Here is a 12,619-nt window from a genome sequence, read left to right as displayed (position 1 = left end):
GTCCTCCTTAATGCCCATCACCAGTTACCCCATTCCCCCACCCACCTCCCCTCCAGCAACCCTCAGTTTGTTTCCTAGAGTTAAGAATCTCTTACAGTTTGCCTCACTCTCTATTTTCATCTTATTTTATTTTTCCTTCCCTTTCCCTGTGTTTTCAGGATTAAATGAGATAATGCATATAGGGCACCGAGAATAGTGCCTAGTATAGTAAACCCTCAATAAATACTATTATTAAAAAATTTTTATTCTGAATGTTTGGTTATTGGATAGTCATCATGATCATCATTTTTCATATTTAGACAGTATCTCACAGTTTACAAAACACTTTTATATACATTGCCTTATTTGAGCCATGCTATGGTCCTGGGAGAGGCCAGAATTTATTGCTTCTAATTTATAGAGAAGAAAACTGAGATTTAGAGAGGGGGTGTTCCTTGTTCAAGGTTGCCCAGCTACCCTTTTTGATTCCCAGTCCAAAGTTCCTTCCTCTATATCACTGCCTTCCCTCTATTCCATCTCCTCAATCATTTAAGAGACACTTAAAAACTTTTCAGATTGATTTAGTGTGTAAGGCATTGTTAGGGCATAGGATGCTTCATTTCATTACTAAAATTTATAATTTAGAAAATTATACATTTCTTAAACAAAACAAATAACCTGAAGAAATATAAATCACCCTTGCTAGAAGGAGTATTTTTTCCCCTTTAATTAGAGGGCTACTATACCAGATGAGAGTTTCCTGTAAGACCTATTTAAGAAGTAGCTATATTATTCTTTTAAATCTTTTGTTACCTAGTTTCTTTTGTTGTAAATATTATGTAAACAGTTTACCAGATGACTTCAACCTATAAAGCAAGTGTCCTGTGGTCAAAATACTCCAGAAACATCTTTCCTTATAACATCACTTTTGAAAATAAAGCAACTAAGAGGCTTGGGCTCTAGTCCTCCATGGTCATCAACTGCATGTATGCTCTCAAGCAAGCCATGTCACCCCAGGCCCTCATTTTCTCCATCTGTTGACTGACACTAATACCGCCTGCCTTGCTACCTCCCTAAGCTGACAAGAAAAGGACTGAGATAACCCTGTGAATGCATTTTGCACCTGAGTACGATCTCTTGGTTTCTTTCAGTCAAGCAGGTTTTTGTGGCTTACTAGTGAGATGCATGTGGTGGGGAAGTAATGGGAGGGAGGGAGAAGAACTGAGCAGGAAGAGGAGATGGTGTGAGATTGTGTATGCTTTGGTAAAGAGTTTGGACTGTCAGCCTTTAGAACCACTGATGGCTTTTAAGCAGGAAGGAGATAAGATATCATCAAATTTATGTTTCAGAAAAATAACTCAGGAGTCAGTGGGGAGGATGGGTGGGAGGTGGGGTAGACAAGACTGGAGTCAAGGGGAAGGAAACCATAGGTTTAATCCAGCTATGAAGATGTGAGCAGTGGGGACAGTGGGAAAGGAGAGGAAAAGAACAGATTTGAGAGAAGCTTAGAGGCAGACTGATATTGTGACCGACTAGATATTAGTTGTGTTCCATCCACAATCATTGTTCTTATTCTCTAAATCTTGATCATTTAGGGATATTGGAAAACCTCAAATAATTAGATGTGGTGATATTAAAATACCTGGAGGGAATGGAGCAAGCTCAGCAGTGGTAACTTTAACATGTATCTCACTGATTAGATGCTTCATCTTGCTTTATCTTGAAAACAAAGCTTTTAAGATATAGGTAGTTCAATGGCATTAAAGTTCTTCCTTCTGGTTCTTCTCTTTTTTTTTAAATCAGACAGTCTAATATAAATTTAAAATCAATCTCACTGCAATATTAGAGGCATTAACATATGAAAGTCATCGAAATACAGAATATTTTAAAAATTGGTGCTTGGAGCTGCATTTTATTGCATTTACTATGTGGTCTCTAATGTTGATCTTCTAGTTTTATTGTCCTACTGCTCTAATTTTAAAGTGGAGCTCTGTAATCTATTAGCAGAGTTTTAAAAGGAGCCAGTGATCTTAAAAAGCAATGGCCATAACAAAACTTGGGTTTTAATGTTGGCTCTGCTATTTATCATGTGACATAAGTAAAGTGTATCATTTGATCATGCTTTGATTCCTCCATATGTAAAATGACAGCATTGGCCTTGGTATCTCTGAGATTCCTTTCAAATATATCAATGATTCCAATGACACATTATTTTGTCTGGTTTAGAACATTTGGGTATTTTTTAACATAAATATCCATCATTGCTCTAAAGAAAGAATTCACTGCTACCATGCTTTCTTTAGCTATAAGCTTTTCCCACCTCTTCTGCCTCTCTTAAGATAATTATAGCAGATACTGTTCACTATGTGGTAGGGACATAGTAGTTTACATTCACTTATTTAATTCTTACAACAACTCTCTGAGCTAGATGTTATTATTTTTCTTTCAAAGAAAGAAAAGTGAAGAGATAAACATTCAGCACGGCCAAGTAAGTTGCCCAGTGTCATAGAGCAGGTATCTGATGGAGTGGGATTCAGATATAGGTCTAACTACAACCAAAACTTTTATTTTTAACTATGCTATTCTGTTTCCACTCACCCAACATCTCTCTGTGCAAGGCTCAGGTCAAATTCATTTCCTTTATAATGCCTTCCCTTACCACTGCAGGCTGAAATTACTTATCCTTCCAACTATGGGTATAATTTATAATGCAATTTGTTTTAAATGTGTTTTCACTAGATGTGAACTCTTCGAGGTCAGTAACAATATCTTTTATTTCTGTATCATTAGCGTCTGGTATGGAGGTTGGTAGAGTGGCTGCTCAGCAAATGTTTTGCCATACGGAAGAACAAATACATGAATGAAGTACAAATTAAACTACTTATATTTCCTTATGGTGGCAAATTGGATATCCTTGTGTTATTGATAAAGTCAAACATCATCCAACAGCAGTTTGTGGATACAGACTGTAAGTTCTACAAGGGTAAGAATTATGTCATTTTTCTCAGCACTGTGTTCCCAGTGCTGAGCTTAGTGCTTAATGTAGTAAAGGTGGATGGGTGACAGAGGAAGGAATCCACATACTCTAAATTTGTAAGGCTTTCCCCCCAGTTAATTTAAACAAACATTTACTGAGGTCCTTTCACTCTGTGAAAAACCCTGCTAGAAGCTTGTTTATACATTTCCTCTAAACATAGAGGGAGAAAGAAAAAAATGATAAGCTATTGTTATGGAGGGGGAAAAAACTAGAAAGCAGGAGAAAAATAGGAATATATTCGTTACTTTTAGAACATAAAGTGTCTTATATTGTATTTTGGGATGCATGCATGTTTGTCTGCTTGGGGGGAGTGGGTTCACATCTATAGATCTGGAGGAAGACATGTTCTTGGGGGGAAGAATGAGGGCTGTGTGATTACATAAGTGACAAGGCACACAGGGCACTCACTAGTCCTGAAGCTAATCTGCCATTACCATCCTCCTTCCACAGTACTCCCTAGTCATGTTATAAACAGAAGACCACACTTTCCAGTTGCAGATGGAGCTTCTCTGAGTGATATGGATAGGAGTAGACAAAAGAAGGAAAACAGAGGAGGCAGGAAGGGGAAAGAGGGATAAAAAGATAAGGAGGAGGGAAGAGTGGAAAGAAGGAAAGAGAATAAAAAGGATAAAATGGGACTGGAAAGAAGGGAAGGGGTGGGAAAGGAGAGAAAAGGGAAAAGGAAGGTTGGGGGATGCTGACATCCTCACACTGAGTGGCACGGGGCCAGTGCCCAGCAAGTCCAAAGGGGAACCGGGAAGCTGTCAGGGGCCCCTTACTCTGACTCCGAGGCAGGGGAAGTAGGGGTTAGGATCACTCCTCAACTTTAGGACTCAACTACTTCAATACCAACTACCTCTCAATGCCCAAGTAAGCAAATGGGCCACTGATGTTCACATGGCTCTAACACATCCAAGAGGTAGAGCTTAACGGCCAAAGCTCTGGTAGTGAATACTTCTTCTCTTGGTAACTGTTACTAGCAAAACAGACAGCAAAACAACAACAACAACAATAACAGCAACAGCAAAAATCAAGTCACTCAATGTTCCCAGCACCTTGACAATCAGCTTTTCTGAGGAAGGCCTGTGTCTGCTGCTATTTTGGTTGTCCCACAGTGCTCAGTTCAGTGGTATACCCACCAGACATTTGGTAAATAGTTGGACAGCTGGGAAATCTTAACATGAAGTATTGTTTTGATTGCGGGGTGGGGGTGCAGAAGAACGTTTACCAGGTCCTATGGTGAGAAATCAGTCTCTGCTTTGTGGAGAAAAGGCTGAAGACACAATAAGAGTTAAGTCTTACGTTATTTGTTATTAAAGAGGCAAAGTCTTAAGATGTGCTTTTTAACAGTCTTTAGTTTGGTTGTAATTTAAGATGACTTTTACAAATTAGATCCTAAGCCTTGCAGACACAGATGGCTGTTAACAGAATAGCCTTGCAAAAACACTAGTCATTTGACTTGAAAGAGCATTCAGACAAGGATGAAGGGCCATTAACTCTCATCCTACCCGTGACTCTAGGAGGTCTAAGGAGTCCTGGGTGGGCTTTCTGGGTTTAGGTCTGGGTCTGGAATCTGGGTGGGCCTAGGGCTTCTGTTCTCATTTGGAACAGCTTCTCTAGGTCACTCTGGAATCAGAGATTTAGGTCAGACTGGAGATCATTACCATTTGACAACAGTAACTAAATACTTATGTGTGAGGTACCATGATGGGAACTTCAGGGGAGGTAGACATGAACATGATATGGACAGCCTTTGTAAAAAATTATAGAACAACAGAACAAGTGCTATGACAGAGGAATGTACAAACTGCAATGGGTACATAGGTGAGGAGCTTGGGAGGAGGGGAGGGCTTCTGAGAGGGGATGACATTTGAGCTGGGCATTAAAAGATGAGGTCAATGTATCATATGACCTCACTGATATGAGGAATTCTTAATCTCAGGAAACAAACTGAGGGTTGCTGGAGTGGGGGGTGGGGTGGGAGGAATGGGGTGACTGGGTGATAGACACTGGGGAGGGTATGTGCTCTGGTAAGCGCTGTGAATTGTGCAAGATTGTTGAATCTCAGATCTGTACCTCTGAAACAAATAATGCAATATATGTTAAGAAAGAAAAAAAAAGAAGATAGCAGGAGGGGAAGAATGAAGGGGGGGAAATCGGAGGGGGAGACGAACCATGAGAGACGATGGACTCTGAAAAACAAACTGAGGGTTCTAGAGGGGAGGGGGGTGGGAGGATGGGTTAGCCTGGTGATGGGTATTAAAGAGGGCACATTCTGCATGGAGCACTGGGTGTTATGCACAAACAATGAATCATGGAACAATACATCTAAAACTAATGATGTAATGTATGGTGATTAACATAACAATAAAAAATTAAAAAAAAAAAAAGATGAGGTCAAACAGGCCAGGAAAAGTGGGGAGGGTGGATATTCAAGGAAGAGAGAACACAGTTCAAGAGCACAGAGGCATGAGAATCTTTTGTGTCTTCCATGAATAGTGAGCAATCTCTTATCTCCTGGTGATAGAAACACGTAATGAGAGGCAGAACTTAAAGTGGGAAAGGTAGGTCTGACTGTGAAGAGTTTTTGAAAAACATTCTAAGGGGTCTATCCTCATCCTAGGGCTATAAGGAGCTTTTAATGAGTTTTTATTTATTTTTATTTTTAAAAATATTTTATTTATTTATTTGACAGAGAGAGACGGCGAGAGAGGGAATACAAAGCAGGGGGAGTGGGAGAGGGAGAAGCAGGCTTCCTGCCGAGCAGGGAGCCCGATGCAGGGCTTGATCCCAGGACCCTGGGATCATGACCTGAGCCAAAGGCAGACGTTTAACGACTGAGCCACCCAGATGCCCCTATTAATGAGTTTTTAAACAACAAAGGGAATGATCAGAATAGGGCTTTAGAAAAACCACTCTGTGCAGATAATATCAGGTTGACCAAGGACCATAAAATGGACCTGTGATGGATATTGGGAAGCTCTTGATTCCTCCTAGAGAAGCAAGCCTCTGGTTAGACTTTTCCTCTGGGAAACTGGGACAAACTTGATCTAAACTGCTTTGGGGGGCACCTGGGTGGCTCAGTCATTAAGCGTCTGCCTTCGGCTCAGGTCACGATCGCAGGGTCCTGAGATCGAGCCCTGCATCGGGCTCCCTGCTCAGCGGGAAGGCTGCTTCACCCTCTTCCACTCCCCCTGCCTGTGTTCCCTCTCTCGCTGTGTCTCTCTCTGTCAAATAAATAAATAAAATCTTTAAAAAAATAAAATAAAATAAACTGGCCTTGGGATAGGGTTTGAGGTAGAAATGGGATCAGGTGTGAAAGGGTCACTGGGAGAAGATACTGTTAACCGGATTGAATAGTGTTCTTCAGCAGTGTAAAGGGTGAATGATTGAGATTTAAATCAAGAGTACATTTTCTCGGGGTGCCTGGGTGGCTCAGTCATTAAGCGTCTGCCTTTGGCTCAGGTCATGATCTCAGGGTCCTGGATCGAGTCCCGTATCGGGCCCCCTGCTCTGCGGGAGGCCTGCTTCTCCCTCTCCCATTCCCCCTGCTTGTGTTCCCTCTCTCACTGTGTCTCTGTCAAATAAATAAATAAAATCTCAAAAAAAGAAACAAAAACACTTCTTTAAAAAAAAAAAAGAGTACATTTTCTCTAAGACTAGGTGATTGATCCTCCATTTAGGGCAAATCCACAGTTAACACAGTCTGCACTGAAAAGGCTGAGTGCTGGATCAGCAGAACTTGAAGCGGGTAGGTAGCAGGCTCAAGAACCTTCTGCATTTCACTTCACAGTTCCCTTGCTTATTTGCAACAACAACTTTGTACAGTCTACATTTCTGCCTTGTGAGAAGAGGTCACTAATACCATAAAATCCAGCTTCTTTAGAGATTTTTCCCCCCGCACCCTACCTCCAGTAATCAGGTTTAAAAATTAATTTGAAAGAAAATAAAGTTTAATTTTAAATGCCAGCAAAGTCCTTAGATTCTATCTCTTCTAGTACTTTCATTTTCAAATGAAAGGCCCAGAAGGGGAGTGCCTTAAAACCCAGGGTTGGGATCTTAGAAGTTCTCATCACAAGGGAAAAAAAATTTATAAATATGTATGGTGACGGGTATTAGCTAGACTTACTGTGGCGATCATTTCACAATGTTCACAAATACTGAATTATTATGTTGTACACTTGAAACTAATATAAAGTTATATGTTAATTATACTTAAATACAACAAACAAACAAAAAAACAAGAATTGGGAGAGACTAAGTTAGCTCCTAAGTTTTATAAGTTCTTTAAGAGAGATGTTCATCATAGAACAGTAAGTATGAGAACCAGGCTGATCTTGAACCCCTTGCTAGTGGCTCTTTCCTAAGTGTTTATACATTTAGAGTTTAACTTCAGTGTCAGAATTAAAGTAGTTTCTTACCTGGCTATGCAGTACACAGAGCATGTACACACATGTGTTCCCTGAACATGTCTGTGTGTGTTATATGTGAACAAAGAGGAAGAGCTTGGAGCAGTAGGTGGGGCTAGTAAGACAGGAGCCAATGGCCAGCACCTAGGGTCCATTCTAGTTTCCTTGGCTTAGACATAAGTAGTAGGATCCTCATCCCACCCAGGAATCTTGTGGCTGAGTGGTAGGGCTAAACACATACCACTGACTTCTGTCTCTACTCCACAAATCTGACAGCCACTGTGAGGGACTAAGATGAACCTAATCAAATTCTTGGTTTTGTGTTTTAGATGAAGTCTAAGTTACTAGATCTCATAAATATTAGATCAATTAAATGGAATCACAGACTATTAAGATTTACTGTGTATCTTAGAGGTAAGCTAGTCTAAGCCCCACCCTATTTAAAGTAGGAACACCGGGAATGAATCCTTCTCCACATAAGTCTAGTATTGCTGAAAAGGAATCATTTAGTAGTGTTGGTTATCTCCAATGTCACTCCAATGTCACTACTTCATGATACAAGATATTCATTCCCTCCTTAGAAAATACTTTCTTATATTGGGCCAAAATTGCCTCCTGTAACTTTCAAATCATTGGTCCCAGTTCTGTCCTTTGAGCCTCACAAAGTAAGATCCCTCTTTTTCATGGCAGGCCTTCAAGTAGCTGAAGACAACAATCAAGTCTCCCATGGCCTTTCCATCTCTAGAGGAAATGTTCCTCAAATTATATGATTCCCAGTTACCTCGTCTTCCCACTAGCCCTGCTCTAGACATGCTTTTTTTTTCTTCAGGCTTCAGAATAGAGTCTAAGGATTCTTTGAGAGTGAGTTTATTTTAATACAGAGTTGAATAGAACCATTAAGTTATCCTCTCGGGATTATACCTCCAGAAACGCAGCTAGCATTTTCTTAGCAGCCACAACACAATAATGTATATTCAGCTCAATTCAACCATAACCTCTGATAACGCATGGTCTTTCCATCCCAAATGTGAGTAATTAATTCTCTAAATTTACTGTGGGCATCTATTTCTGAATATTTCTGTAAAATTCTTATAGGTTCATTTTTGTCTATTGTTTTAGTATTTTAAGGTTTTCTTGAATCTTATTTTTCATAATCTATAAATCTGATAAAGTCTTCATGTAAGTTCCAGTAAGCATGGTGAGTAATAAAGGATTAAATATAGAACCTCTTGGTTCCTTCTAGGGAGAGGATAATCACTTAGTCAACACTTTTTGGATACCATCATTTAATAAGCAATGAAACTACTAGCTATAGATTTATATCTTTCTACTTTGCCCCAGGATTCTATTAGAGACTATCAAATACCATGCTGAAATACAGAAACACAGTGAATACAGGTCATCCTCTGTGACTTTCCAGGATAGTAAGAACTATCAAATCACAAAATATTCTTGGTTTAGCATGTCTTAGTGAACCTATAATCACTGATTCTGATTGAATTGTTAAGCTGTTAGGCACACAATTCTCAGATCTATTCTGAGGTATACAAAGATGAGATCTTGGGAAAGCCTATATGGATGGTGGAATAGGGAAAATAGCTAGGAAGGAAGAAAGACCTAGTACCTAATTTCTTCTATAGGCTCCTGGGCACAAGTCTGTTGGCCTGGGAAGACATACCTTCTCCGAAGGCTGAGGACAGAATGGTGTGCAGAACAAAGTACTCCTAGGTGTATGGTCTTGTAGTAGGCTATACCATGGGACTTTTCTTGGACTATTTTGTCCAGCCTTAATGATGGGATATCTCCCACTGGACACATTTCCTAAAATAGGCATGTGAACTTACGTCTCTCCTAGGAAAGGTACTCAGTAACTTGAACTCGTCCCATGGAAATCCTTTGGAAGCTACAAAATCAAAGACAATCTGGAGCTTATTGCTGGCCAGGAATCGCCGCTCGAGGAACTCGCCACTGGGGGTCCGGATCCGCAGTTTGCTCACGGGTTCAGCATTTTCTTCCTTTGGCTCTGGAGGCAGGGCCTGCTCTAAGGAGAGCCGGATGGCCTAAAGAAGGCAAAAACCAGGTGTCAAAGTGTGTGATAGATAGGACTGTGGGGAGTGGGGCAGGGAGAGCCTAGAAGAAAACTGCTGCTTTGTATAAACCCATCAAAAAGTTACTGTCCATTTATTAACCAAGCCTGATGCTTGACAATAGAATCATGTTTTTCATTTTCTTAATATTAGCCCAATAAGCAATTAATTAAAATAAGTCCCACCTTGATGATACGTGTTATTAAATTGATAGGTAATCACATAGAAAATAAATGTAACTTAATTGTTCTTTACTGAAGGGCTCAGGTGCTTGTGATTGAGGAAAGAGGTATCAAATACCCAATTGCTTCCTTTCTAGGGTATGAATTAAAGCTATTAGAAACATTTACAGAAGACACACATGTAAATAATATATTTGAAAAACACAGATTTCCCAAATCAAAATAACTAAAGAGTTTGTAGAATACTAGATATTATATTAACATCAAAATGGAGTGGAAAGATTCACTTGGGAGGATGAAAATCTTTGGAAATAGTGGTGATGGCTGCACGACATTATGAATATAATTAATGCCACTGAATTGTACACTTAAAAATGGCTACAAAGGCAAATTTCTATCATATGTATTTTGCTACAATAAAAAGAAAGTGGAATGGAATGGAAAGAAATTAAAATATCAGGTTTATTGGAGGTAGGAGACCATAGTCTTAGTTCTAGCCTTGTCACTAACTTGCTGTGGGATTTGGCCAAGTCCAGATTTCCGGACCTAGAGATGGCTCAAATTCTTCATTTCACAGGTAAAAATACAGATTCAAATAGGTGGAATAAACTGTTGAGAGATCTCATGATTAGAGCTGGGCTTGAGCCCAGGTTTCCTGGTTCTCAACATATAATATTGCATTGTTTCACATTCACGATACATTCCATTAGATACTCCACTAGAAGTTAGAAGGTCTCTGATGTAGGAATCTATGGCAGAAATTCACGAAAACCTTTTTGTTTCTAGTACTCCAGGAGGCTCCTTAGGTAAGTCCGGTATCAGCATGCTCAGTCTCACAGTTATATTCTTGCCTGGTTACTTTGACATCTTCATGTTCCCAATTTGTCATCAATAGAAAAACAAAATATTCCCTCAATTGATCTACAACTATTTTTTTAAATTAATTTATTTGAGAAAGAGAGAGAGAGAGAAAGAGAAAGAAAGCGAGCATGAGCAGGGGTAGGAGCAGAGGGAGAGGGACAAGCAGACTCTGTGCTGAGCATGGAGCCTAGCCGAAATCAAGAGCTGGAGGCTTAAATGACTGAGCCACCCAGGCACCCCAACCTACAACTATTATAATCAAGTAACATGAGTGAAATCTTGCCATTTGCAAGATTTGTACAATGCTTTATCTTTTGTCCAAAGTCATGCACTTTGTCACTGTTTTAAAGTTTTTATTGAAATATAACATGTATATGAAAAAGTGCATTGTATAGAGATAGCGTACAACAGTGTAGAACTTGATAAATTTTCAGAAGTGAACATACCTATGTAAGTGGTACCCTGATCAAGCATCTCAGAAGTCCTTTAGTCCCCTTCCTAAAAATTATCTTCCTTAATCACTATCTGCAGTTTATTTATTTATTTATTTAAAGATTTTACTTATTTATTTGACAGAGAGAGACACAGCGAGAGAGGGAACACAAGCAAGGGGGAGTGGGAGAGGGAGAAGCAGGCTTCCCGCTGAGCAGGGAGCCCGATGCGGGGCTCGATCCCAGGACCCTGGGATCATGACCTGAGCCGAAGGCAGATGCTTAACGACTGAGCCACCCAGGCGCCCCACTATCTGCAGTTTAAAAAACTTTAATAATTAAATGTGATGTATGGCTAGGAAATAGGCTTTGGGTATGACAGACAGAGGGTCAAATCTTGGCCATTAGGCATATGACAGTCTTTATGAACTTCAGTTACCCCACAGAAGAAATAGGGCTGATAATACCTTTCTCAAAAAGGTTTTTGTATAAAATGCAGTAATGTTTATAAAACATTTAGCAAGTGCTAACACATAGCCAGCACTCAGTAAGTCCCTAGCATGGAACCTCATGATGTAATATTGTGCTCAACAGATGACAGTTGTTATTGGTGTTGTTATCATTATCATTATTATAATCCCTCTGCACCTACTTTAAATCAGAACTTAATATGGTATTTCCTGGTTTCTCCTCCTGTTCTCCCTTTAATCCACCTGTCTGCTTGCTTTCTATTTTGACATTTCCCTGCACAGTATAACAACAGATGCTACATTATTGTCTGAACTCAACCAATTATACTAGAGAAGAATAAACAACAGTAGCTCATTACCCCACTCATTGTGCAGACATTATCCGCTTCCTCAATGCACCCAGTCTCTAGAGCTTTTCCCCAGAATGAAAACAGACCTCAGATATCCCACACCAGTGGTCCCAATGTGGAAAACAATGAAGAGATGTTAGGTAAGTTGGCAACCTTGGGATCTGAATACCCAAGTTTTACCGGTAAAAAAGAACAAACATACATCAGTAGCTCAGTTTCAAATATACTGGCTAAAAACAAAGGCCTCATATAAGTAAACATTGTTATAAAACAATGACATAAAGGACACCTACACTTGAATAGCAGTCATAGTATAAACACCATTGTTAAACTTCAATTTGGTTTGCTCAACAAATATAATTTTTTATTTGCATTATTTTAGGTTTGTAACAAAGCAAGGAAACCTAGTATAAGTTGGAAATAAAAATTGACCTTGGACTTTTTGTTTTACTAAAAAATATGAATACTCAAAACATTCACATCTGAGGGATGAGAAATGGGGACTTCTTGGAAGTGAAATTTGGTAGTAAAGGTAGACACCCAGAAAAGATAGTTTCTACACAATTATATTTTTTTAAACAGGAAAAATAATATATACTCACACCACTCTCTTACAATAAAAATCAAGGACTGACTTAATTTACACACATACATATACAAATACATAAATACATGCATGCACATATTATCTTCTAGGCTTCTACGAGTACCCATCAAGTAACAGTTTATAGCTGGTTGAGGCAGAGTTTGAAATAGGCTAAAGCTAACAGCTATTAATTCCATGAATTCTTACTGAGCACCTCCTATGTGCCG

The 12,619-nt window shown here is 39.4% G+C and overlaps 1 protein-coding gene across 3 annotated transcripts in view; it reads right to left on the bottom strand.

Annotated features, from left to right (window-relative positions):
- FAF1 (Fas associated factor 1) overlaps positions 1-12,619 on the bottom strand; it is a 514,999-nt gene that overhangs the window by 33,016 nt on the left and 469,364 nt on the right. For all 3 annotated transcript variants that reach the window (XM_032429321.1, XM_032429322.1, XM_032429323.1), the window contains one exon: positions 9,270-9,485. In XM_032429321.1, coding sequence (XP_032285212.1) covers positions 9,270-9,485 — 216 coding nt within the window. The remainder of the gene's footprint in view (positions 1-9,269; positions 9,486-12,619) is intronic.

The sequence above is a fragment of the Phoca vitulina genome, unplaced genomic scaffold, assembly GCF_004348235.1.
Source record: "Phoca vitulina isolate PV1807 unplaced genomic scaffold, GSC_HSeal_1.0 scaffold2, whole genome shotgun sequence".
NCBI classification, from domain to species: domain Eukaryota; kingdom Metazoa; phylum Chordata; class Mammalia; order Carnivora; family Phocidae; genus Phoca; species Phoca vitulina.
The sequence above is the reverse complement of the archived record's forward strand: the minus strand, read 5'-3'. Positions and strand labels throughout refer to the sequence as shown.